Source organism: Biomphalaria glabrata, chromosome 10 (assembly GCF_947242115.1).
Source record: "Biomphalaria glabrata chromosome 10, xgBioGlab47.1, whole genome shotgun sequence".
NCBI lineage: Eukaryota > Metazoa > Mollusca > Gastropoda > Planorbidae > Biomphalaria > Biomphalaria glabrata.
The window spans coordinates 24,823,972-24,850,005 of record NC_074720.1 but is presented as its reverse complement, the minus strand read 5'-3'; the positions used below and the strand labels follow the sequence as shown (position 1 = coordinate 24,850,005).

Below are 26,034 nucleotides of genomic sequence, written 5' to 3'. Positions count from 1 at the left end.
GTTTCACTTTGTGTGTGGGAGAAATAGCATGTACAAACTTTCACCACACAGAGTAAGTGAGTTTATAAGCTTTAAAAAAAAAAGGTTACTCGAGTCTGAATTCCAACTTGAGCCTCCCTGATTGAAGGCCAACGTTAGCCATTGAGCTATCCAACTACTTGTAAAAATAGGTTTTATAGTTTAAAATTGTTAGCAAACTAATTCTCAACAAAAGGCTTATCTCCCCTTAGCTTAGTACATTTTATATTTAAAACCAAATTTTTATTAATTATGACTAGTATTTAAATAATCGGTTAATTTTTAAAACTGATTCATATGTTGATACACGTGTCATCATCGATAATGAATAATTGTGCAAAGCCTGATCCAAGAATGGGAAGTAGGAGAAATAATGTGTTAACAGATAGACGAATATAAACTTTGTAAAAAAGATTTTGGCAACTAAATCTCTAGATCTAGTCTTTTAAAAATATCATATCATATATATTTAGTTTCCATTGTAAACCTTAAATTTAATTCTAATAGATGTTATTTATGAACTAAGCTAAAAATCACCATCAGGATGATCAGAAAAAAAAGCCATCTTGTGGCATCCATACATTATGCCAATCAAGTTAGATTTTTGTAGATTTATAATCAGTAACTGTTGCCTCCTGTGTTGTTTTAGCCACTTTGCACAGCATCAGAGTTTCCTCTCTGGGGCACATTCCTGAGACTTAGATAAAGGGGTCATGGTTGTCACATGTGTCTCTCGACCTTACTGATGTGATCCAAAGGAAAGCTACATTTGGCACCAACTCACCAATCAGTTGCAGAATCTGCTGGAGGGATATTTTACTCGAGGTTGTTTCCTGAAGCCTTAGTAACGCATGGCAGCGGGGGTTTTAAGTCAGAGTAGCTCTCTCCTAGGCTGACAAGCTTCATCTGCCAGAAGCTCCAGGTTTTGTGGTGCCAGGCATCCACTTTCACCCTGTCACCAGTTAGTAAGAGCAGTTTCGCTGGATTTTAAAAGGTTTCCAAGGTTGTCATGGCCTGGGGGTGTCAATAAGTATAAGCTCCTATTGTCTATAAAATATGCCTCAAATAGCCTCTGACAACTAAGTCTCAAATAGCCTCTGACAACTAAGACCAGCACCTGGCCTGCTCATGTGGTCTAGACATTGAACATATGTACATTATAATCTATGTGAATTATCAGATCAATTCAAAACCAAAAATAGTTAATTGCATTGCACAACTCAGACTACCTATCTCAAATAGGAAAAACTTTCACACACTCCTACTCTAACAAAATCATATCATACACTCCTAACATCACTCAAAATCATATCACACACTCCGACTCTAACAAAATCATATCACAAACTTGCAACTCAAACAACTTTCTCAATCTCCCATCACCACCTCTGACTAATTCTCTCATAACCCTATCTTCAATGTACTTCAAATCTTACATACCTTATATACCCATACACCCATTCACTTAGACCTGTTGACCAGGATCTCACATTCTCGTGATAGCGATGGTCAACCTTTTAATACCAGAGGTAGAGTAGATTAAATTTAGCCCTACCATTAATATAAACAAAAATGGTTATAACAACAGGCTACCAGACCTTTTCACTCTATGCCGGGAAAAATGAGTTGTTCCACCTGACCTTCGAGATGTATCCCTATATAAAAAGGATGACAAGTCCAACTATCCAGGCATTGATCTTTTGTCAGGAAAGATCTTTGTACAAGTTTTATTTAATCAACTGACAAACTCTATAGTGGAAAAGGAGCTGAGAGCCTATTTTGTTTTGGAGCAAGTAGAACCTTGGCGTGATACTTGTCATGCAACAATTATACACTACCTTTGTGGATCTTTCTAAGACTTTTGATATAGTGAGTCTCTATGGTTTATGGAGAATATTTTTCAAATGTGGATGCCCTCTAAAGATCCTATCCATTCTCATGCAGCTTCACTAGGAACAAAAGGCCAAAGTAGAAAACAATAGTGACCTATTTGATCACTTCCCCATATACATGGCAATATCTTCGATTAATAATAATTATCAATACCATAAAAATTTAAAAGAGGAGTTTCTTTTTTGTAAATATAAGCAAAGATTAAATAAAATCCTCAACACTAAACTGTCTGGCAATAACCTCATCACTGCAATAAATAGATGGGCCGTCCCAGTGTTCTTTTACACATTCAGTGTCATCAAATGGACTGACACCGACCTACATGACATTGAGAGACTCAGGAGAAAACTACTAACCAAATTTCGATGTTGACATCCTAAGTCCTACACCATCACCAGAAGCGTTGAATCCATGGAGCGCAGGGCTCAATGAGGTACATATGGAGTGATCAGTTCACTAAGTTACAAGGGCATTTTTTTTTATTGTAGATGCACTGATGACAAGGTGTGGCCACCTTGTAGTCAATTCTTGCTTTCATAGGTGAAATGGCGTGTGTGCAAGAGAGCAGCATCAGAATCTCCTCTTGTTTTTCAGTTTTTCATAGGACTAATCATGCAGCAGTGTTCTGAATTAGTTGCAAATAGGCGATTTTAGTTGCGATTTTGTCATCAAGTATACATGTGAGCACAGCATTGCAGTAGTCAAGGCAGGAGAGTATGAATGCCACAAATAGCTTTTTTGTTGACTCCATTGTCAAATATGGTTGGATCTGGAATCTCACAATGAACATGAGCTCCAGCTAGTGGTCAATGAATCTGCATAAGCTGTGGCCTCTTTTGATTTAACAATAAACCTTGGAAAAATAGAAGTCATATTTCAGAAGTCACCCAATAAAATTTACTGGTCCGCACGGATCACAGTAAATGGACACCCCCTTATAGTGGTAGACTACTTTACATATTGGAAACCATGATATCCAATGAGGAATATTTTTTCAAGAGAAGTTGATTAACCACTGGCTAAAGCTAGTAGTACTTTCGCACTCCTCCAAACGAGTGTGGCAGAATAAATGACTCTACTTACCTATAAAAATCATTGTCTACCAAGCAGTAGTTCTCTCCACTCATCGACATGGGTACTGTACAGAAAGTAACTAAGAATTCTTGAACGTTTTCACCAGATGTCTGCGCTCCATTAAGAGCAAAAGATGGCAATAGTGAACTACAAATAACAATCTTCTTGCGATTGCTGGTATTGACAGCTAAGTTTGCTTTAATTGACATAGAAGAGGGCATCTATCAGTAGGCGATTTCCGAATGAGACAGCTGGATATTTCTTACAAAGGCCACAGGCTACACATCTGAGACCAAAAAGAAATCTACCGATGAGGACAAACAGACATGAAAAGAAAACCTAAACCGAAAACAGGCAGACAAGGGTTATGTCTGCAATGAATGTGGCAAAATATGTAGATCACTTCTAGGGCTGTGTATCCTTGTGAAAACAGAAAAAAAAATGGATGAGCCTAAAAACTCAGAGCTAATGCAGACAAGACAGCAACAGCTCCAACCTACCAGTACAATGAAATTTAATTAGCTTTCTTAAGTCATCTTTCTGTTCATAGGAAATGAGATTAAACTTGAGGATCATTAAACATGATTCTGCAGTATTGATTAAGGCAGGAAACAGGAGGAATGCCTCAAAATTTTAACAGTAACACATCATTAGAGATGCTTCATTGTTCAAGATTATGTTTCCAGGCATTGTTCAGGAAAAATACAAACAGGGTCTGCCAGCAGAACAAAAGCTCATTATACAAAGTCATTACCAAACATGAAAGAATGCCCCCATTGCTCTTTTGATATGCTAATGTGAACTAGGAAGAGTTATAAGAGTTTAGGGCTAAAATTTTACATGCCACAGCAGTCTCATGACATACTTTAAGGAATATTAATAACTTTTTTTTTGCAAACAGACATAAATAACATTTACGTCTTGGAGGAAGTAAAATAAAGTGTTCAATAAAAAATTTGAAGCATTTGGTGATTACAAACATTCTGATTATCCGAGCCTTGTTTTCTGGAAGTAAAAGGAAAAACTACTAGTGGTAATAAATATAGTAATAACACTAACCTAGACCTTTATCGTCGAGACCTGGATTTACAAGCCATTGCTTGGCTTGTTCCACTTTTCCTTCCACTGTTGGAGCAGGCTTACGAATGCCACTTCGTTCAGTATTCATGATACCTATAGCTGTTTGTTGTTGAAGCTCTTTTAATTTTTCCTGAATACCTCGAGCTAAAGCCATAGCCTGAGGACTACTGCCCTGTAAAGATTTTTAACAACTAAATAATGTTTTTATGTTCATAATAAAACAAAATAACAATAATTATGCAAATATGCATTGCACATTCAAGGAAAGTTATAAAGCTGGTATGGCCTGCTACACTGCTTTTGGTAACCACATTTCATGAAATAATACCCATTAATACTTCAGAGTCCTGTTCAGAGTTAGAACTTTATATTCTCAACAGCATGAAAGAAAAAAACACCAGATGAATTGGTTTGATCAGATATCACAAACAAATACTACCATGTAATGTGGACATAATAAAAATTTTGACAGTGATGGAAGATAGTGCGCCTTGTAAGTGGTCAATAATGAAAACAACCACAGCAGAGCAAAAAAAGACAAGATAAAGTCTAAGTACTCACGAATAATAAAGATTATTATTATTATTATTAACTACTGAACCCTCCACTAACCCTGAGTGCAGACAGAAGTTCTGTGCACAAACAAATAGGCCTTATTACCCATACATGCCAGGAACAACTGAAAAAGAGTATTAACAAAAATATTTAAGAACATATTTCATTCATTAAACATTTTCCCAGACGTTTTATGGATTGCTTAGTATTTACACATGAAATATAGTATTTGTTGACTCATGCAGTGTACAGCAGGAGGTAAACATTTTTTAACATATTCCAAAATTGAGTATAGGTAAAAAAAAAAAAATTCCGGATTAAAGACAACCTGAAGCAAAATACTTATTTCATATTTCAGCAACCCAAAAAGTTAAGATTCATGACAGTAATGTATTTTTTTAAGCATTGTTTGATTGTTCTGCTTATGCACTAAAGATTTTGAAGTTAAATTTAGGCTGCTAATTAGATGGCCATAATTATAATCACGTTTAAGCATATGCATACCCTTATATTAACTCGCTTTGTTTCTTGTATGTTTGGATTTTTGCAATTAATTTTTCGACCACTTCTAAAAATCTAATCAACACCAAATCAACAAAAGGCCACAATAGATGACAACACTTGAATATTTAAAAAAAACAACAATTTGTTGCTATTAATTAATTTTGTTTTATTACAACCCTTGGATTTGCATTCAATTTTTTTTTTTACAAAACATGAAAATAACATCAAGTTTATTTATTGGCACTAAAGCACCATTTTTATTTATTGGCACTAAAGCAACATTTTTACATCTGCTTAGGGAATCACTTCAATTACCTTAGAAACCTATGATAAAAACTGGTGGCTTTAAAGCAATTTTTTACTGTCAAGATAAAAAAGGAAATTAGGAAAGCTGTTTTGTAAAACTATGTCTGACTAAATAAATTATTAGTATTTATTTTTTACTTGATTACAGAACTCTTATAATTGAAAATACCAGTACCAAAGAGATTCTCAATTCTTAAAGCTTAATTAATGACAGATAAAAAGCATTTTCAAAATTTCTAATGATTAAAAAATGTTACTAAACAGAATTCCTTCATTTATCCCATGCCTTTTATGAAAATGGTTTGTAAGTATCACAGTCAGGGCCGCTGCGAGGGTTGTGCCCGCCTGCATACAAAATTTAAAAAATACCCCCCCCCCCTTTTTTTTTGTTGTTTGGTTTGTACTGATCAAGAGGGGAGCCCAGGCATGTAAATCTTACCCAAGATGAGCCTGGAAAACCCTCATGACACTGATCACAGTATCAAGATGTTGGTTGTTTTTTTTTTATTGTAATTTTCTGAAGAGGTAAATGGTATTAAAATTGTTGATAAAATCTTAAAACTTCCAAACTTCTGAAAAAGCTAGCAAGAAAAATGATTTTAGATAAATAATATTAAATCAAAATTACCTTTCCTTGCTGTCTCAGCTCAGATAATGCATTAACCATGCTTTCAACATCACTGGCACTTCTTAAGATGGCATCTCTATCACACATATTAGTACATCTTTCAGCTATTCTTCTAGAATCATCAATAATTTGTCGCAATGATTTATCACCTGAAACAAAAAATACTACTTCGTTATAATATATATATATATATATATATATATATATATATACATATATATATATATATATAAAGAGAGAGAGAGAGAGAGAGATGTTATGAACATGATAACAGAGTCGAAAACCATGTCCGCTTAGTATGGCTTTAATACACTGAATGACTACACAACACACATTTCGTAAACACATTCTTACGGACGAGTTACAAGTACATGTAAACATAAGAACAACAACCGATACAGCATAACATTCACCCCCAGTTCAAATTGTGCTTACTAGTATTATTAACAATGAAAGAATTAAGTAAAGGCAAAACAATAATAGAGATTCGAGTAAACAAACAATGTAGAATAGTATGACATGCTGTAACGTATTGATATTACAGTATAAATCAAATAGCTTATTAAAATATAACATGATAGATCAAATATCATATTAAAGTCAAGTTACAAATCAAAATGAAGGTAGTAAAATAAACAAATGTATTGACAAATTGAATGTCAACATAAGAATTCTAGTAAGCTGATGAACTTTTACTCTTTGTAATTGGGCCTAGTTCTTCTTACTTTAAGATCGTATCTATGTGTAGTTTTATCTGCTTGAGCTTCCGATGGTCTTACTATGTCTTCGGTGGTGCTGGTGGTTTCTTCAGCCATCGTAGAATCAGTAGGTTGATTCCTGGGATGCGAGCTTTGGACAGGGCAGTCAATATCAAGCTTTGTTACACTTTGATTCTAATTTTCTTTAACTTTTTGTTCCTTCCTAGGGGCTAACATTCGTAATGAGACTGTTTCCTCTTGACCATTTGGTGTTTGGACAATAGCGTACTGAGGGTTGCATGTGACTAAATCAACTTCTTCTGTTATGGGATCATTGGGATCATATTTAGACGATCTAACGTTCTTCTTCAGCAGGACAGGACCCTGACTGGTCAACCATGTTGGCAGAAATGTCCCGGAACCACTTCTTCGGTTGAACCCAAGAAGTCATTCATGTGGTGTCCTGTTAGTTGCGGTGCATAGTAATGACCAGATGGACTGCAGATGGCTTTCCATAAAGTCCCTTATAGTCTCTCTATTTGTCCATTTCCTCTCGGACTGAAAGGGGTCGTTCTACTGGTCACGATTCCTCTCTCGTGAAGGAAATACTGCACCTCTGTAGACATAAACGTCGGGACATGCAAATGCAAGTGGGAATCTTGAGAATTCATCTATAATGATAAGTAGATATCTATTTCTTGAAACAGAAGGGAGAGGTCCCTTGAAATCCATACTAATTCTTTCAAAAGGTTGAGTCGCTTTAATCAGCTCTCTGGTAGGCTGTCGAAAAAAACGGGCTTCAGCTCTGCACAAGTTTGACATTGTTCCATCACAGTTCTGATGTCATCACAGGAAAATGGAAGATTTTTAGCCCTTACATAGTGCAATAGTCGAGTAACGCCTAGATGGCAAAGACTAGTATGCAACAATTTAAGATCATTGCGAGTGGTGGCAGATAGTTTCTGGTAAATGTATCAGCTACAGTGTTCTGCTTGCCAGGGCGATAGACGACGTCATAGTGGAAACACGAGAGTTCTAGTTTCCACCTCTGGATTTTTTCATTCTTAATTTTTCCCTTGTTTGACCTGTTATACAAGTACATGAAAGAGACAGATTGATCCGTAACAAGTGTGAACGCTTTACCAACTAAGAAATGTTTCCATTTTCTCAATTATTCAACAATGGTATATGCTTCTTTCGCAACCGAAGAATGTTTTCTATCACGTTTGTTAATGAGCGAGATAAGAAAGCAACGTGCCGGCCATCTTGGTTGAGGGTATCCGCAATGGCTATATCAGTAGCATTCGTCTCAATGGTTAAAGGGCTATTCAGATCAATAGTATGTACGGCGGCTTTTTCAATCTCATTTTTCAAACTTTCAAATGTTCTTTTGACTTCTTCGGAGACAGGAAATTGCTGATTTCTTGTTAAAGGGCTTATTTTTGTTGAGAAGTTAGGTATCCACTGTGAGTAGTAAGCCAGAAGACCCACTACTCGTTTCTGTTCACGCATGTTCACTGGTACGAGTAATTTCCATAGAGCGCGAAATCTCTCAGGATCCGGCTTAAGTTGTCCTTTAGAAATCTCGGATCCTAACAGTCTCACTTTAGTAGTGCTAATTTAACTTTTTGTTTCATTAAAAGTGATTCCATACTTTTGAGCACTGTCAAGAAAGTGCTGTAGGTTTCGGTCATGTGATTCAGAGTCCTGAACGCAGATGGTCACGTTGTCAACATTAGCAAAAGTGTCAGTGAGTCATTCGTCTTAAATGATTTTGTCAATCGTATGCTGAAAACAGGCGACTCCATTCGTAACGCCAAATGGAATCTGACGGACATGCTTCGAAGGCTGTGAACGGCCTTTCCTCTTTTTTATGGAAATCTGATGGTATGCACTTTTCAGGTCTAAAGTACTATATACAGAGTACTGGGAAATCTTTTCTGCTAGTTCCTCAATTCTGGGCATGGGGTCAGCGTCTAGTAGAGTGAACCGGTTTATGGTTTGATTGTAGTCTATAACCATTCTTTTCTTATGTCTGTCATTTGTTGGGACTAGGACTTGTGCTCGCCAGGGAAACGTAGATGGTTTAATAATCTCATCCTTTATCAGTTGTTGAATTTCCTTCTCTATAAGCTTTCCCGTAACCACTGGGGTACAGTTTGGTAACAGATTACTAAATAGGGTAGGAGCCTCTACTCTTGCTGGCCGGAGAGTACTCCGGCACAACGATGGTTTCTGACCATCGAAAGGAATAAACAGATTTTGGTGCAAACTTATAAAGTCAAGTCCAAAAATGACATCGGAGCACAAATTGTCTAGTAGAGAGAGTTCATTTGTGAGTCGTATGTTAGCGTAGATGTGTCCTTAAGTGATTCGAGATAGATGGGTGGAAGCCATAAAGATTCTGTTGCCTGAGGACCATGTTGGCCATTTGTGCTTTTTAGCAATGTGCATCGAAATATAGCTTTCACAGCTCCCAGTGTCTACTGGGCTTTCAATTGCACGTTGTTGATGAAAATGGGTATTGTAGCTTTGTTTAAACTCAAAGGCTGTACAGTAGCGATAGCTGAAACTTTTGAAGATTTCGATTTGCATAATCTTTGAAAATGACCCTTTTTGAAGCACTGATTGCATGTGGCTTCCCTTGCAGGGCACCGAGAGCGGGGATACTTAACCCTGCCGCAAAAGTAACACTTGCTAGCTAATGCATTTACTTCATGTGTGTGTGAATTGCTTGCACTTTGAGGAATCCTTACATTTGGTGAGGGTGTGGCCAAAGAATTGGTAAGTGTAGTTGCCGCGCAATTAGTTAGCGGCTGTGATGATTCATACTGTAATGAGTGCTGATAAGCATGTTTTAGTAAGCGAGCCTCTTCGAAGGCGTCCTTTAAACTCAAAAGTCTTTTCAAGTAGATGTTTTCGAATGCTGTTGGAAACTAGTCCTTTGATAAACGAATCTCTAATATCCTCTTCTCGGTGTTGTTCAGCAGTCACCGCTTTGAAGTTGCAATCTTTGGATAGAATTCTTAATTTCTGCATGTAGGCGTCTATCGTTTGACCTTGCTCTTGTTGGCAAGTAACTAACAGTTGCCTAGCAAACACCTCATTCTTTGGTTGTATGTAGATGCCATTTAGAGTCTGGATTGCTTCATCAAATGTCTCTTTATCAATTATTATTTGGTATACAGCAGGAGAGATATAGTTTATCAGTAGTTTCCTAGTATCAAGATAATCTACTGATACTACTGATACAAGGTTTTTTAAAAATTCATACCAGTGCTGCCAATGAATCGCGACCAGTAGAACGACCCCTTACAAATAATAAAAGTAATAAGGCTTGTCTTCGAGTCCGAAGATTAGTGAGGAGTGCAGTATTTCTTGTGGCTGCACAGCCCCAGCTGTGACCTACATATTTTGCCACATCCAGGGCAAGCATAACCACTGTCTGCAAGTGGTCGATTTAGATTTTCCTTTTGCCGTCTGCATTGTCCTCGGCAGCGGGTTTTCTTTTGGTCTCAAATGTGTATCCTGCGGCCTTAGTTACTGACCTCCAGCTGTCTCGTTCTGAGGCCGCATGCAATCAGGTGCTCTCTTCTATGTCAGCCAAGCATTTGAAGCATTTCCGTGGGGCGCCTCTGTAATGACAACCACCTTTTAGTTCACCAAAAAGACTGCCTTTGGCATACATTTGTCTCCCATATGGGATACGCGCCCTACCCAGCATAACCGCTGGGCCATAAGAAGTCCCTCTATACTGTCCATACCGACAATCGCAAGGACATCGCTGTTTGTAGTATTAAGTAGTGTATATATATATATATATAATAAGGCTTGATTGAGATTTTCTTTTCGCCGTCTGCGTTTGTCCTCGGCAGCAGATTTTCTTTTAGTCTCAAAAGTGTATCCAGTCTCAGCCTCCCATTGGTCCTGCCACTCTCGATAGGTGGCAGAGGCAATACTTAGTCTCAGGTCCGAGCAGGGAATTTGTGTTCCTGACACTGCTTGATTTAGGGCTCTCTTTGCTTCTCTGTCTGCGGTGATTTGATTTTGATTTTAGGCACATCGGCCGAATTTAGGCCATGTCGTGTCCGCAGTCCCTCAAGGACCACTCTCTCTCTAAACAACAAGGGCCAAATTCTATACAGTCCTATCATTAAAATCAAGGTCTATTCACAGTTAAAATAGTAAAGGTAGTAAAAATTTAATTATTTGGTAAAAATCTAATGTAAATAGTACATGTTCACAAATTCATAAATCAGATCTTCGTAGACAACCCCACTTCCCGGATAAAGCCCAGTACCTTCCCAGGGTCGACACTATCAAACAGCTAGTGGCTCCAAAAAATACCTCTCCCTGACATCCTGGTATGTGGGGCAATCAACGAAAATATGTTCCACGGTGAGGCGAGAGTTACAGTACTCACAAAGTGGGGGCTCGTCTCTCTTCAGCACAAAAGAGTGCGTGATGTAGGTGTGGCCAATCCTAAGTCTGGACATGGTCGTGCTACCACGCGTTGTCAGACCCTTAGATGTGGGCCGCCACCTGAGATCCGCCACAATCTGCCTTAGTTTACTGTGAGTCTCAGCCTCCCATCGGTTCTGCCACTCTCGATAGGTGGCAGAGGCAATACTTAGTCTCAGGTCCGAGCAGGAAACCTGGGTTCCTGACACCGCATGATTTAGGGCTCTCTTTGCTTCTCTGTCTGCGGCTTCGTTTCCCTCAATGCCAACATGGGAGGGCACCCAGATGAAGGTGACATCCCTACGGTCGGCTGTTATTTGGTCCAACAGCTTCAGGCTCTTATGTACCAATGGGATGTCAGTCTTCATCCGCCCCAAAGCTTGCAATGTCAGAGTCGGAGCAGATTTCTGAAGCTTTAACGGCCATAAGTGCAAGTGATATTGCATGCAATTCGGCCGTAAAAATGGAGCAGCCATCGGGGAGTCTACGGGAGTTGTTTTGTTCCGAAAGGAGCAGGCACACGCGACCTTTCCATCCATTTTGGATCCATCAGTGTAGATGGTGCCACAATCTCCATAGCTCTTCTGCAATTCCCTAAAGTGGACTTGTAGTATGCTTGCGTCTGTATTTTCTTTTTTGAAATTAAGGAGGGATAAATTTAATTTGGGTTCGTTCATTAGCCAGGGGGATTCTGTGGGGTTTCTATTTTAGAGATTTGGTCAATGGGTGGGGTTAAATTTTGAATGGGTACTCTCATTTGAAGGCCCAATGGCTGTATGATGTTAGGCCTTCGACTGTATAGTTCTACCTCTGTAGGGTTAAATCTGTAGGGTTAAATATGGAGTCAAAAGCAGGGTTCGTGGGGTTGGATTTTAGCTTAACTATATACTGCATTGCAAGCTTTTTCATTCTTATGTCCATGGGGATGGGATAGGGATGTTCGAAACGCGCCGAGACAGAGACGCAGGGCAGCATTTTGTATTGGTTCCAGTATTTTTAGATAAGACTTCCTTGCTGCTCCATTTATTATGGATCCGTAGTCTAATTTGGATCGGAATAGACTCCGATATAGCAGCAGCAAGGTATTTCTGTCAGCTCCCCAGTTCGTAGGGCTGAGTACTCTAAGTAAGTTTAATGACTTTTGGCATTTCTTCTGTAGTTCCTTAATGTGGGGGAGAAAATTAAATTTGGAATCTAGGGTGAGGCCTAAAAATTTTGTAGTTTTCACAACAGGGATCTTCTTTTTGTGTATAAATAGTTCAAAGGTCTGGGTGGAGTCCCCTTAAATTACAAAAAATGCATACTAACTGTTTTGGAGTCTGAGAATTTAAAACCATTATCGTTTGCCCAACTTTGAATTTTATTTAAACTTAGTTGTAATTTTCTTTCTAAAGTGTTCATGTTTTTGCCATATGTAAGAATGACAAAGTCATCAACATACAGAGAGCACACTATGCCAGGAGACAGAGCATTTATAATGCTGTTTATTTTTATGTTGAACAGGGTCACTGAGAGAATGCTGCCCTGGGATACACACATTTCCTGGTCATAAGTGTGAGAAGAGGAGTTGCCCACTCGAACCTGAAATTTCCGGTCTTTCAGGAATTCCCTAACAAAGCAGGGAAGGTGTCCCTTAAGCCCCATAAGCTCCAAGTCATGTAGAATGCCATATTTCCATGTTGTATCATAGGCCTTTTCTATGTCGAAAAATACAGCTACTAGATGTTCTCGTCTTAGCAGTGCATTTCTGATGAAAGCTTCCAGTCTTACCAAGTGGTCAATTGTTGTCCGCCCCTGCCGTTAGTTAGCTGGGTCAGACCCATCTCTTCCCGGTTGGGTATCGGTATAACTGTGGCTTTCCTCCAGCTGTTTGGGAAAGCGCCTGTTCCCCACACACAGTTATAGATTTTTAGCAGGGTCGCCAATGAGGGTTCGGAAAGATGCTTGAGGAACTGATAATGGATTTCAACTTCTGGCGCTGTCATGTGATTTGTCCAGCAAGTCCTTCAGTTCCTCAACCGAGAACGGTTTGTTATAATCTTCATTGTTTTCAGATCTGAAATCAATGGGGTGTCTTTCCTCCCAGATTTTGACTTTTTGAAACTCTGGCGTGTAGTGTGCAGTGGATGATTTATCTGCTATTGAGGATGTAAGGCAGTCAGCTATATCTCTGGGGTACGTAACAATTCGTCCTTGCTTACTGTCCATGTCTGCTAGGTTTAATGGAGCGCCTGGTGGTAGATAAAGGCTGCAGCAAGTGATAACCTTGTGTAGGGTTATCCTAGCTGCTACTCCTGTAGTGTGGTCTGTAGTTCTACCATTTCTGTGGGGGACGCTGTCCTTCACAAGGATACAGACTCCACCTGATGCTCTCTCTGCATCCTCAACATTCTTGCTGTAAGCACTGAAGCTTCGAAAAACTGATGCTATCTTTCAGAAATGTTTCCTGTAAGCAGACAGCTACAGGAGTCTTAGAGTCCATCAGTATCTGCATTTCCTCATAATTGGCCTTGAGGCCTCTACAGTTCCACTGTACAATTCTGGAATCCATGGCTTATTCTAAATGACCTACTTGGAGCTATTAGGCCTTGGGAGGCCCCCGGAGGGGTTTCCCTTTATTCCGGTGACCTTGGTATTTTTATTCTTGGGTTTGGGTGGAGAGAACCCCCTTTTGGGGGAAGTCTTTCTCTCTGGAGAGGGGAGATCCCTCTGGTTAGAGCGGAGGTTATTTCCTGCTCCCTCATCTCAGGCATCCTCTCCGCTTTGATTTCTCCCCTTAGGGAGTTGGTCAACCTCTAATTCAGTAGAGGTTGGGGTGTCTGGCTGGGTTCTCCTCATGACCCTCTACAACACATCTGGCACACACAGTGTTCCTCTTGCAGACTACCACGCCGTGTCCATAACCCTGGCACTTGAAGCACCTCATGGGGTATGTAGGGCCTCACTGGAACTCGTAGGTATCAAGCATTCACATACTCTGGCGGTGTCCTAGTTCCGAATGTGAGGATAACAGTGGCGGTTTTGACCTCCTCACCATCCCTGCGCCTGGTAATGCACCGGGCATGGGTGACTCCTTCAATGCCCTCCACTATTTCCTCTTGTGTGGCATGACTTCCACTTGGAGATCACATATTCTTCTGCATCGTAAAAGCCCATCAGAGTGTATCTTACAGTCAACTTCTACAAGAAGTTCCATTGACTTGTGTAACTTAGATACACTGACTTTAGTCCTTTGTAGATTAGTAGCAGTCGAATGCTTTTGTTAGGTCAATATATATTGAGAAGAGGTCAACATTTTGTTCTTAGAATTTTTCCAGGAGCTGCCTTTCTGCAAAGATCATGTCAATGGTTCCAGGCTCCTTTAAGAAGCCTCATTGGCTTTCTGGTAGTAGTACATGTTCAGGTGATGCTGGAGCCAATTTAGTAGGATACGTGCGAGTATTTTCCCAGCAATAGAGAGAAGAGATAATTCTCTGTGGTTGTTGCAGATTTGGTGGTTTCCTTAGTGCTTGTATAGATGGACATTTGTGGCATCTTGAAAGTCTTGTACTATTTACTCTTGTTCCCACATAAGTAAGAACTAGAGATGGGAAATGAACCAAACCTGAACCAAACAAACCTAACTGGAACCTCACTTACAATGGAACTGAACCAAACCAAAAACTAATTAGTACGAACCGAACTGAATGAACTGTCCTTTCTTTAACGGAACTTAAGATTTCTTATAAGAAAAAAAAAACACTAAGTTTTCAATGAGATGATTTGACAGTTCTTTTTAATTCTTGGAAAATTCTCCCGCTGTCTTGAGCTGGCCATGTCCTTGACATCTTTTGTATGCATCATTCTGGCATCATTTTGGGTTATCTTCTTTTGGTATCAACGCGAATGGTATCAACACGAATGGTATCGTACCATTTCATTTTGTACGTTAATGAAAAGGGAGATTCAAAGGAACAAAAAGTAGACTCTGAATGTAGAAACTATCAGGAAAAGTGGACAGATTTTTACTAAACATAAACAGATATGGAGGCATTCTTAGTTTGGGCAGCGAAGAGAAGATTTCTAAGTAATTCCTAGAGTAGAAGATAGATGAGAATATTTAGCAAGAAGGGACAAGAAAATGCGGAGGGGCTAAGAGCTTGCTTCAGAGTTGCTCATATTTTAAGTAGTGAAATGAAGCCTTTTTTTCATTTTTCAATGGCGAATGAGTAAAAAGTGTTATCAGTGCTAGAAAAAATGTGTCATAAAAATAAGACTGCAGTTGCAGCCGTCACCCTTTTTCATATGACATATCAGAAATTTCAATTAAAAACTAAATGATAGAACGGCAGAGTTTTAAATGTTTTTTAATGCCACCAGCATATCTAATACCACTCAACTCTTGCTACTTATTCGAGGTATGAAATGCAATTTTAAAATCACAGAATAAAGCTGCTATGAGGTGTGTGCATGGGACCACCACTGGCAAATACCTGTTCAAAGGAATTTCAGACATCATGGAGGATGTTTCTATTCTTTGGGAGAAATTAGTGGAAGTGGCTACTGATATCGCCATAAATATGGCTGGATGTAATTGTGAATGGGCAGCAAGAGGTATTAGAAAAATTATCTAGTCAAACATAGCTGTGGCAAGGTGTTAAATCAGAACCATGAATGGTGTGTTTAGCACTGTAATTTGCGTTGAACCACAAACTTGTAATAATTTTCTGATAGAAATACAGTCTGAATATGAAGACGTTTTATTTTACAGTGAAGTGTGCTGGTTAAGCAGAGGAAAGATTCTAAAACCTTTTTTTTTTATAAGACATGAGACTAAAATTTTTATGACAGAGAAATGAAAGCAAGTGCTGCAATTTAATCTCTCACGAACTCAATGCCAGGGCATAAGCTATATTCCCTCCATTCCATGCAGCTGATCTTTCCAAAGGAACAGTAACTGCCAATACAGTTTGGAATCAGTGGCAACAAAAGCTCCTGACTTTTTCCTTAGGGTTGACTCTCAAAGCCTTTCCCACGTTTGGGCATAGATACAAGGCAGCAGAGGTTGGAATTGAGTTTTCCTTCTCTTAGGTGGGTGGCCATTGATTTTTGTAGGCAGGCGGAGCGATTTATTCCAAAAATCTTAATCGACCACCAGCGGACAATGGTTATGCTTGCCATGGAAGTGGCAAAATATGTATGTAGGTCACACAGCTGGGGCTGCATTGCCCCAGGAAATACTGCATTTCTCATTAATATTCAGATACAAAGACAAGTCTTATTATTATTAGGTAGGTGGCCAATGCCCTCCTCCCTAAAGATTACTAGTTTTAGTGACACTTACTTGCCTTTGCTAATTTTTCCTGTTAGTGATACAAGTTCCCCAGGGCCCGTTTTAATATAAGCTACTCATATAGCACAAAATTTTGTAAAATATTCTATCAGGATACTAGCTAAGTGTCCTTGATCTAAATGATATTATATTAAAAAAAAACACCACAACTTGACAAAAAAAAAGGAATGCAAAGACAATTACCTAAACTTCCAACAAGTGCTGCAGGATCAAGTAGCCAATCATTGGCATTTTTCATTTTACCCTCAATAGCATTCTGAATAAATTTTCAAATTTGTTTATTTAGTAAAGCATAATACTCAATGAATAGATAAAATATATACTTAATACTAATCAATAAATATACTAATTGTCTTTTGATTAAATTTTTAAAGAAATGACTTGAAATTATTTTGACTCCTAATGTTACTTAAGTAAGTAGGACATAATCATCTTCTTTTTTGAAGTAATGTCTGTATTATATAAAATAAGAAAATAAGTAAACAAAATATCATTTAATTATTGCCACTCAAAGGACCATTGATTAGTACTTCAAAAAACATCAAATTGCATAAGAAAAATCGCTACAATTTGAAAAGACTAAGAAAAAGTTTACAGACCTGCTAATCATGACCTTTTTTTTCTAACATAATTATTATTACACTTTCTGTGAATTAAATCTAGATTAGTTCAAAAAGGACTATATCAAAAACTTTTTAACGACTCTGGATATCTTTTCCTTTAAAGAATGTAAATTCATAAATTTTAAATGACCTTTAACATATTGATAAGCATACTAAAAACGAAAAATGCTGCACTGATTAAAAAAAAATGCAGGCCATAATCATAAACATTATCTTTCTCCACATTTTATTTATACTGGCATTTGAGAAATTGTTTCATTGTACTTGTCCTTGAATTATGTCAACAGCCATATCCCTTAGTGATTTTTATTATTCAAAGCAATAGAAATTAAAATAATGGGAACAGGAAATTTATTGAAAAAATCATCACCATGCTAGTAGCTTCATAGAATGTTTTCAAGTGTGTAACTACTGTTTTGCTTTGACGTAGAAAGTGGAGGAAAAAATAAAGCAAATATGAGAACTATACATAATGAGTGATAGGGACATGTCAAAATTTCAATTAACTGGAAAGCACAGAAGTGTATGACATAGATAATGAGAATAAAGTAGGTGAGAGTCAAAGCTTTATTATTAAGTCAAATAGTTCTCAGACATAAAGTTCAATAACTATTTGCTCAGAACAAATGATTCACCAGATCATGGACTCACAGAAAACTGGTTCACTAACTCTTGATTCATGCAAAATGGTTGCGACAACAAACGGTCCACTATCTTTTTTTTTTAACTAGAGGTTGAATGTATTTAATTAATATTGCATGTAACAATTCTATCTCTCTCTCTCTCTGGAATGACGCTATCATATTCGATTTTAAGTGGCCATTTTTGACAAATCAACCATGCCATCATGATAAATTTAACACTCATTTTTTCTGTCTTTTTTCACTCTAATATATGTTTGCAACTGTTTAAAACTAAACCTTGAATACTTTCCCATTTTCTAAACATCTGGATATTTTCCCCTTTCATCATTTTTTTTTTTAAAGTACCATGTTTTAAGCTTGGTGTTTAAATTTTCTTCTTTTTTTAATTGTACTTTTTCCAATGGGGTAACATTGGATAATACTTTCAATATTTCCATTGTGAATGTTTTTAAAGCATTCAATTCAAAAATTTTGTGTATAAATGGATAAAAATGGTTATTAATAATTTTTATTAACTCTTTCTCTCCTAACCGATGATACCAGCGTTGATTCCACCAGAATGTGATAATTACGGAGAGAAAGAGTTAAATCTGGATCATAAAATATTTCCTACATCTAGTCTCTACATCTAGATGAATGGTCTACAATGGTCAGTTTTCATTTTTAACTTCACAATCCAAACTTTTAATCACTGTTGGTTCCAATAACATTAATTTTATTTAAATGACATATTCAGTAAATAAACAAAAAAGTTTTTGAAGTTTAACTGTAACATGATAGTGCATGTCAAATAGGCTTAGTAAATAAGAGAAAGAGTTTAAAGAAAATTGTGATGATGAGCTACTGGTCCTGTCCTTTTAGTTGGTTAAAATTGTTTTGCATTGATCATCATGCTAGATGTAATGTCTATTTCTTTTTCTACTAATTTCTGTTTTATAAAGTAGCACATTTTCATAAATATTTGTCAAAGCAACATTCATTGTTTTTATAAAACTACAGAAAATCTGAAATAAAAAGTATTTCTTTAAAAAAAACCTGAGCTTTTTTCATGACAGTGAGGTCATCTGCATCCCATTCATCCTCATCATAAGTGGTCAACTGCAAGACTCGAATGATTTCATGTATTTCATCAGACATCTTCCTAACAGTGTAATCACGATTATTTTGTGCTTCTTTTATTCCTTGACCTAAAAAGATATTAGAATAAAACTAAAAGAAAAAATTCCTATGCCAAAACAATTTAATGAACATTAACAAACAATCGGAAATTTAAATTAATAAAAAAAATTAATAAGCTGAAACATTATGTAATTTCCTTACAAAGTAAATGGTGAAGCATAATAAATGAATTACACTAGATGTTACAAAGAAATAGGAAAGGGAGTCAGCTGATAAGAGCAGAAAGAGCAATAAGGTACAGCAGTATACAAATAACAAACTGTTTACCTGATTGACTTGCTGTGATAAATATTTTGATTCCACTAATAAGAACAGGAGTTAACTGTTTAACTTGATCCAATGATCGGATCAACATTTCTCGATGAACTTGATGGGTTAGCTCTTTTTCACGATTATCTACTTCTTTTGTCATTTTAGTCAGCACTGGGCTTAAATTCTAATCAGTTTTTAAATATATATTGTTAATTAAAACAAAACAGCTGAAAAAACTCTATTTATCTACACAATAACATATTAACCTTAAATACAGTTTTTCAATATCAGCTCCCTTACTAAGAAGTTGTTAATATACCATCTACGTTTAGCAGGATGATGAGAAAGGTGTGGTGTAACCTACCACATGTACTGTGCTACCTAGATGACATCTGCATATATGACATTATTTGGTCAGATCAATTACAACATTTAGAGAAGGTTCTAGATACATTGAGGAGAAACTAAAGTGGAGATTGGTTGCAAGAGCATTTCCTTTCTAGGATATGTAATTGGAGGACACTCACTGAAACCGCACCGGAACTATGACAACGAATTATGAATCTTCGTCAGTCAACTACCAAGAGACACATCCGTAGCTTATCAGGACTCTGCAACTTCTATTGTAGGTTTATATCAGATTTTGCTGAGATGACTGAGCCACTATCAAACCTGACCAGAAAAGGAGCACCCAATGTTATCAGAAGATAAAGAAAGCATTTGCTGAGGAACTGATCCTCCATCTACTAGCTACTGATGCATCTGCTGTTGCTATTGGGGATGCCTGGCACAGGAATCACAGGGAATACTACATCCTGTGATTTATATCAGCAGAACAACGATACAGCACTGTAGAAAGGGAGTGCTTAGCAGTTGTTTGGGCAGTAACCAAGTTGGCCAGATACCTGTTAGGCAGAAGATTCATACTCTACACAGATCACGAACCCTTACGCTGTTTAAACACAAGACATGCAAGTCTGTGAATTACAGGGTAACTTGCTGGGCCCTGATGCTTCAGGACTTCCAAATTGATGTGCAGCATATCCCAGGTAAAGGAAATGTGGTAGTGGACATACTGCCATGCTTATCATAGATACAAGGCCTACGTGGCTTCTTATAAGCATGTGTTTCTTGTTCAAAGACTTTGTGTCTTTAACAGCTTAGACTTTGTGTCTTTAACAGCTTAGATTTTGTTTCAAGATTGTAGAGTGTGTGTCTTCAACTAAGATTGTGTGTCTTAGACATAGACTGTGTGTCTTAAACATAGACTTTGTGTCTATTATTTAGTTGGAATGACTACATTGAAGTCTGTGTAACTACATTGAAATCTGTGTGACTATGTTTAAGTCTGTATGACTACATACACGCCTGAGTGGCATATCCAGAGCCTTTGTGGCCTATCAAATGAACATTTTTGTTGTATTGTGTTGTGATGTCTTATATGTGTTATTTAGTGATCTTTGTAAAAATCGATTATAATTTAAGGAGGGGCAAGATGTCACTGATAACTGTGTGTATAATCTATTTTTGCAGATATATGTTAGTTGGAACATATGCGCGAATGACTGGAAGTGTGCTAGTTTTCAGACTAGAAAGAAACCAGCGTGTGATATGTGCCATGAAGTATAATAAAGTTTCTGTGTTTTGATCGAGCTGTTAAGTGTTTTATGTAATTACAGTTGAACCCAGGGACACCTAGACCTAGACTTGGAGAGAAACAAAGGTAGTTTCTAGAGAGCTATTGAAATATAGATATAGTAGAAAGCTGTAACAGGAAAAAAAATAGCATTAAGATACAAGGAAAAATAAATGTATTAATAATATTAAAGACTATTGTAAAGGAAGACAAGTTTGATAGCTTAATTGGAAATTAGAAGATTTTAAGACTTTTGTGATACTGAAAAGATTTTAAGAATGCCTTTTAGTGTGTATTGTAAAGTAATAAACCAGAATTGCAGCTTGTATTTCTTGAACTCCAATCTAATATTTTTCAGTTATTTCTAAATATTCCAATATTAGAGTTCTACAGGGAGCATGTTAAATTCCAGTTTTCCAAATTTATTATCAAGCTCTGAATTTGTACAAAGTATAAATCTTCATATATTTATAAGGAGCCTAAAAAAATGTCAGAAATAGATGCACAGATGAACATCTCAGCCCAATCTAAAATACTTTATAATGTTTACCAAATTATGACAAGCAGTTATCAAAACACTTGCAAGCTTTACTTCATACATAGTATTAGCTTAATTTTGAAAGCCTTAGATTTAATTTAGTCAGCTCCTAAAAAAAAATTGCCCACAGATGCCATAGATGATCTATTTAACGAAATAACACATTTTCTTGTAAATCCTTCTCCTCTTAATTAGTTTTATAGTTTATAAATAGCCTTATTTGTTACCTTCACAAAAGTAACAAGATCTTCCATCCTGTCCACAACTTCTGTAATGGCTAAATATTCCAAAACACTCTTACATACTCTGATAATTTTACGAACTTCAGACTCATCAAAAGCCAGCAGTAAAGCAGAGGTTCCTTGGAGTATTCCTAGTTTTGAAATATATTTTTGAAAATAATTTTTTTTTCTAATAACCATAACAAAATAAAACTTCTTATATATTTGAAAAATGTAATTATTAGGTAATTTAACAATAACATTATTTTAAAATGCTTAAGAGAGGTATGTATAGTTTTTTTTTATAGAATAATAATTAACCTCTGGATCCTTCAATCAATTTTTTCCTGGCAGGTCCAGAATAAGGATCTGACCTAAGCATATCTGATGCATCCAAAAGATAAAGAGAAGAATCTTCTACTCTCCTGAGGGCGGGAGGCATGTCTTGCTTAAGAATTTGATCTTCACTACTGTTGATTGTATCATATCCTACCTGATAAAGTAATGAGATAAAATGTCACATTGTGTCTACAACTATTTGATAAGCAGATCAGAAAGAATTAAGCAACAATTAAAAAGAAACAACAAATTTTACAAAGTTCTAAATTTGTAAAAAAAAAAAACAATTCTTAAGAATTTTGTCTCTATAAGTTAGCCTCGTGGAGAGAGACAATTGATGTGTTACTATAATTCAATAGTACTGATTGGTCTTAAAGTCATGCTTGCAGACTCTGTAGGTCCAGTTCCCAGCATAAAGGATGTCTCCAGAAATTCTTTTATGTGACTGCATGTAGGAGCCAATAGTCTTCTTTGTGTCAATAGTGCATTGATAGTGTATTTCTATATTTGCCAATTTAAAACTTTCTGGTTAGATAGAGATGGCCACAAGCTCTGGCACATTGCAAAATGCCTAAACCAAGAAAAGGTTACAAAAGACAGTTTGTGTGGAAACACAAACTCAAAATCGGCCCCCGAAGTAAAATGTTTTACATAATTCGGATAATCCTTCAGAGTTGAAGATAGTTTACTTCCTAGTCCAAACCTCCCGCAGGACGACGGGGGATGGGAGCAGGCAGGGTTTGACCCTTCGACCGTTGATAAATTCGAACGACAGTCCAGCGCGCAAACTGCACGACCAGTGGTCCACCCAGGTAGGCTTCAATATTTTCAGAAAGAAAATCCGAATGAAATTATATCAAAGACAAATGAGAGATAAGAATGGAGAAAGAAGGTTAACAGATCTTGTGTAGTGCCCCAACTGTCCCGCAGATCAAAGGATAGGTGAAAGTGAATGTAAAGTGAGATGTGAACCTGGCCTAACTAGTTTGTGGTCTATAGGGCAGATGATGTAAAGTTTTTGTGGCCTATGGTTAACGAGGGTGTAATGTAGCCAGCACAACGACCAACCGCCTTTACTTTCCCCCAACTAATGTCAGGTACCCATTAGAGCTGGGTAGACTCAGAAGTTGAAAATCCCAGTCTTCACCAGGATTCGAACTCGGGACCCTCGGTTCAGAATAAATAAGGTAATTGTTTTGAAAAGGCTCAATCTCATAGTCCAGGGCTGGCAAACCTTTTTCAGTCCGTGTGCCAATTAATTTCAATTTAAAAACAAAGAAGATTGTTGCGTGCCCAGTAGGTCTACTAGTGAAGCCTCTATATAACAGAAGTGCTACAGCCAGTAAGTAAACTGCATGTATAAAAACAGCTTGGTAACAATAGTACTTGTTTATTCAATTTTATTATCCTGACCTACAGATTTTAAGTCTTAGGGCAGGTCAATCAGTGCGACTTCTGCTGTTGTGTGGTAGACAATAACAGTTTAATATCTGGTGTATACCTGTATTCTTCAAAGTTACACACGCCGCACTTAGATCATCGATCAAGCAATTTCTGGCATCTGATTTAATATAATTCATTGTAGAAAATAAAGATTCGCATGAGTAAGTAGACGAGAAAATTGACAGAATGGATGTTGCTACTTTTATCAGAGAATTGAAAGTTTTAGGCAGGTCATTCCAAACTTGAAGAATCTCATTTTCTGCTAATATCTGAGGTTCTAATGATCCATTTAACCGTTCACGTTCAATTAATTCAAGTCGTATTCGTAAGTCAATAAATTTCTGTCTCCAAATTGCGCTGGACTGAAACTCAACAAGTTGCATTTCAAAGTCATGTAATCCCATCCAAGAAAACATGGTCAAATCCAGAGTTTCAAAATCTACTGTATCTGGATATTTTATAAATTTGGAGGTGTACTCGAATTTTCGAAATAGTTCAAAACGCAGTGAAAATTGTTTAGCAGTTGTGTCAGTTATCTCTTAAAAACAATCTTTTCTGATAATCTTTGCCGGTAGTATCATGAACTTTTAAATCATCATAAAATTTCTTCAGTTTGTTAAAATATTTTAATTCTTCCTTCTCTATGTCACATTTGTAAATCTTCAACTTTTTCTCAAATGCTGTCAAGATGTCAAATGCCTGATGGACAGATTTTCCGAAACCTTGCAACTTCGTATTAAGTTCATTTAAATGGGATGAAAAATCGGTAAAAAACATTAGTCTTATAAGCCAGTCAACATTTGTCAATTCTGAGCAATTTTGTTTGTTATCATCCATAAAGATTCGAATTTCATCAAGGCATTCCACAAACCGTTCCAGAACGTGACCTCGGCTTAGCCAACGTACGTTGTTGTACATTAATAAGCCAGAGTAACTGGACTGAACTTCATTTAGCAGCTGTTCAAATTTTCTCTTATTGAAAGCACGGGCAGTAATGAAGTTTACGGTTTTTGTTACACATTTCATAATGTCTTCAAGTTCCTTTAAGCCGTTTTTTGAACATAGGGCTTGTTGGTGCACAATGCAGTGAAAAGTTATTAGTGGGTGTCCAACATGTCAAGTAAACAAAGTAACGAAACCTGCATCTTTTCCAGTCATACTTGGAGCACCATCAGTTGTAACAGAAACTTTTTTTTTTAGATCTACACCTGCATTTCTGCGCTCAGTCACAACAGTTTGACATATATCTGCACCTGTTGTTGTCATTGGTAAAGTTGCTAATTTTATTAGTTCTTCGTGTATTTCAATTTCCTTTGCTATATTTGGCAAAGATGGCCAGTCTAGCGGACGATGTCACATCAGTACTTTCATCAAGGCAAATAAAATAGGCTTGACATGCATTAATATCCTTCTTTACTTGTTCTTGAATATTAACGTGCAATTTCATAACTCTCGCTTTAACCGTGTTTCGGCTTATTGGCAAATCCTTTATTCTCTGAATGACTTTATCCTTGTTTTGAAAGTCTTCAAACAAATAAGACGCACATTCTAACATAGCTTCCTTGATATAATCACCATCACTGAAAGGTTTTCCATGCTTAGCTATAATTTTTTAAACTTCAAAACTTGCAGCCACTAAGCTAGAAGAACTTTTAACAAAGTTTACAAAAGAACTGGATTGTGAAATCGCTTTTTTTAACTCACGCGATATATGTTCTTTTTGCTCATCCTCGCTTTTGCCTAAAAGCCAGCTGTGATTGGACACATAATGACGTTTTACTGATGATGTCCGACAAACAAGACTTACAAAACACATGGCACATAAGGCCTTGTTTTCTCTGTGAATCATTCCATATCTTTCAGTCCACCACTCTTGAAAAGGTCTGCCACTTCCTTCTTCTTCATTTAGTTTTCTTTTATTTTTATTTTTGAGAACGACATGTTATGGTAATTATTCTGCTAAAAATTTATTGATGACAACGCTAGCAATCGATGTAAGACCGACACGTTTTCAGTATCAACAAAATGGCGGAAGCTAAGGAGATCTCGTTCAAATACAAGAACTGTCTTGAAAAAAAAATTATTATGCCTTATGCTCCCCAAATGAACCACAGTCATAAAAAAAATTATATGGAATATGATCCACTAGCGCTTCTTCCATATTTACAGTTCTCGGAGATAATTGAACGTTATTAATTATGGTAATTTGAGATATCCATGATTTTTCCCAAAAAACATTTCTTAATATCATCGTTGTCGCGTGCCACACAAAATCGTTTCACGTGCCACCTTGGGCACGCGTGACATAGGTTCGCCAGCCCTGTCATCCTCAAAAAAAAAAAATTTCCGCTATATAGAAAAAAATGTTAACGAAAATGAAGTTTATAAGACTACTATTCATTTTAAATTAGGTCTAACATATAATGCATACTAATTAGCTTTTTCTCTTTAAAAAAATGCTTGCATAATTGATTTTAAAAATTAGAATTTTCGCTTTCAGGAAAAAAAAAAGTAGCTGTTGCATCAGAACTTTGAATGGTCTAAAATATTGTGAAGTCGGATTTTCAATATCTTTTCTAGTTTACGAGATCTAAACGGGACAGACGGACA

At 36.9% G+C, this 26,034-nt stretch overlaps 2 protein-coding genes across 5 annotated transcripts in view; both read right to left on the bottom strand.

Annotated features, from left to right (window-relative positions):
- Window positions 1–26,034, bottom strand: part of LOC129928594 (zinc finger BED domain-containing protein 4-like) — a 243,276-nt gene that overhangs the window by 84,517 nt on the left and 132,725 nt on the right. The window lies entirely within an intron of this gene.
- The window catches only part of LOC106071006 (vinculin-like), a 135,814-nt gene that overhangs the window by 85,899 nt on the left and 23,881 nt on the right, over window positions 1–26,034 (bottom strand). For all 4 annotated transcript variants that reach the window (XM_056043292.1, XM_056043291.1, XM_056043293.1 and 1 more), the window contains 7 exons: window positions 21,964–22,135; window positions 21,649–21,794; window positions 19,263–19,431; window positions 18,852–19,003; window positions 16,733–16,805; window positions 6,059–6,207; window positions 4,045–4,237 (listed from right to left, as the gene is read on the bottom strand). In XM_056043292.1, coding sequence (XP_055899267.1) covers window positions 4,045–4,237; window positions 6,059–6,207; window positions 16,733–16,805; window positions 18,852–19,003; window positions 19,263–19,431; window positions 21,649–21,794; window positions 21,964–22,135 — 1,054 coding nt within the window. The remainder of the gene's footprint in view (window positions 1–4,044; window positions 4,238–6,058; window positions 6,208–16,732; window positions 16,806–18,851; window positions 19,004–19,262; window positions 19,432–21,648; window positions 21,795–21,963; window positions 22,136–26,034) is intronic.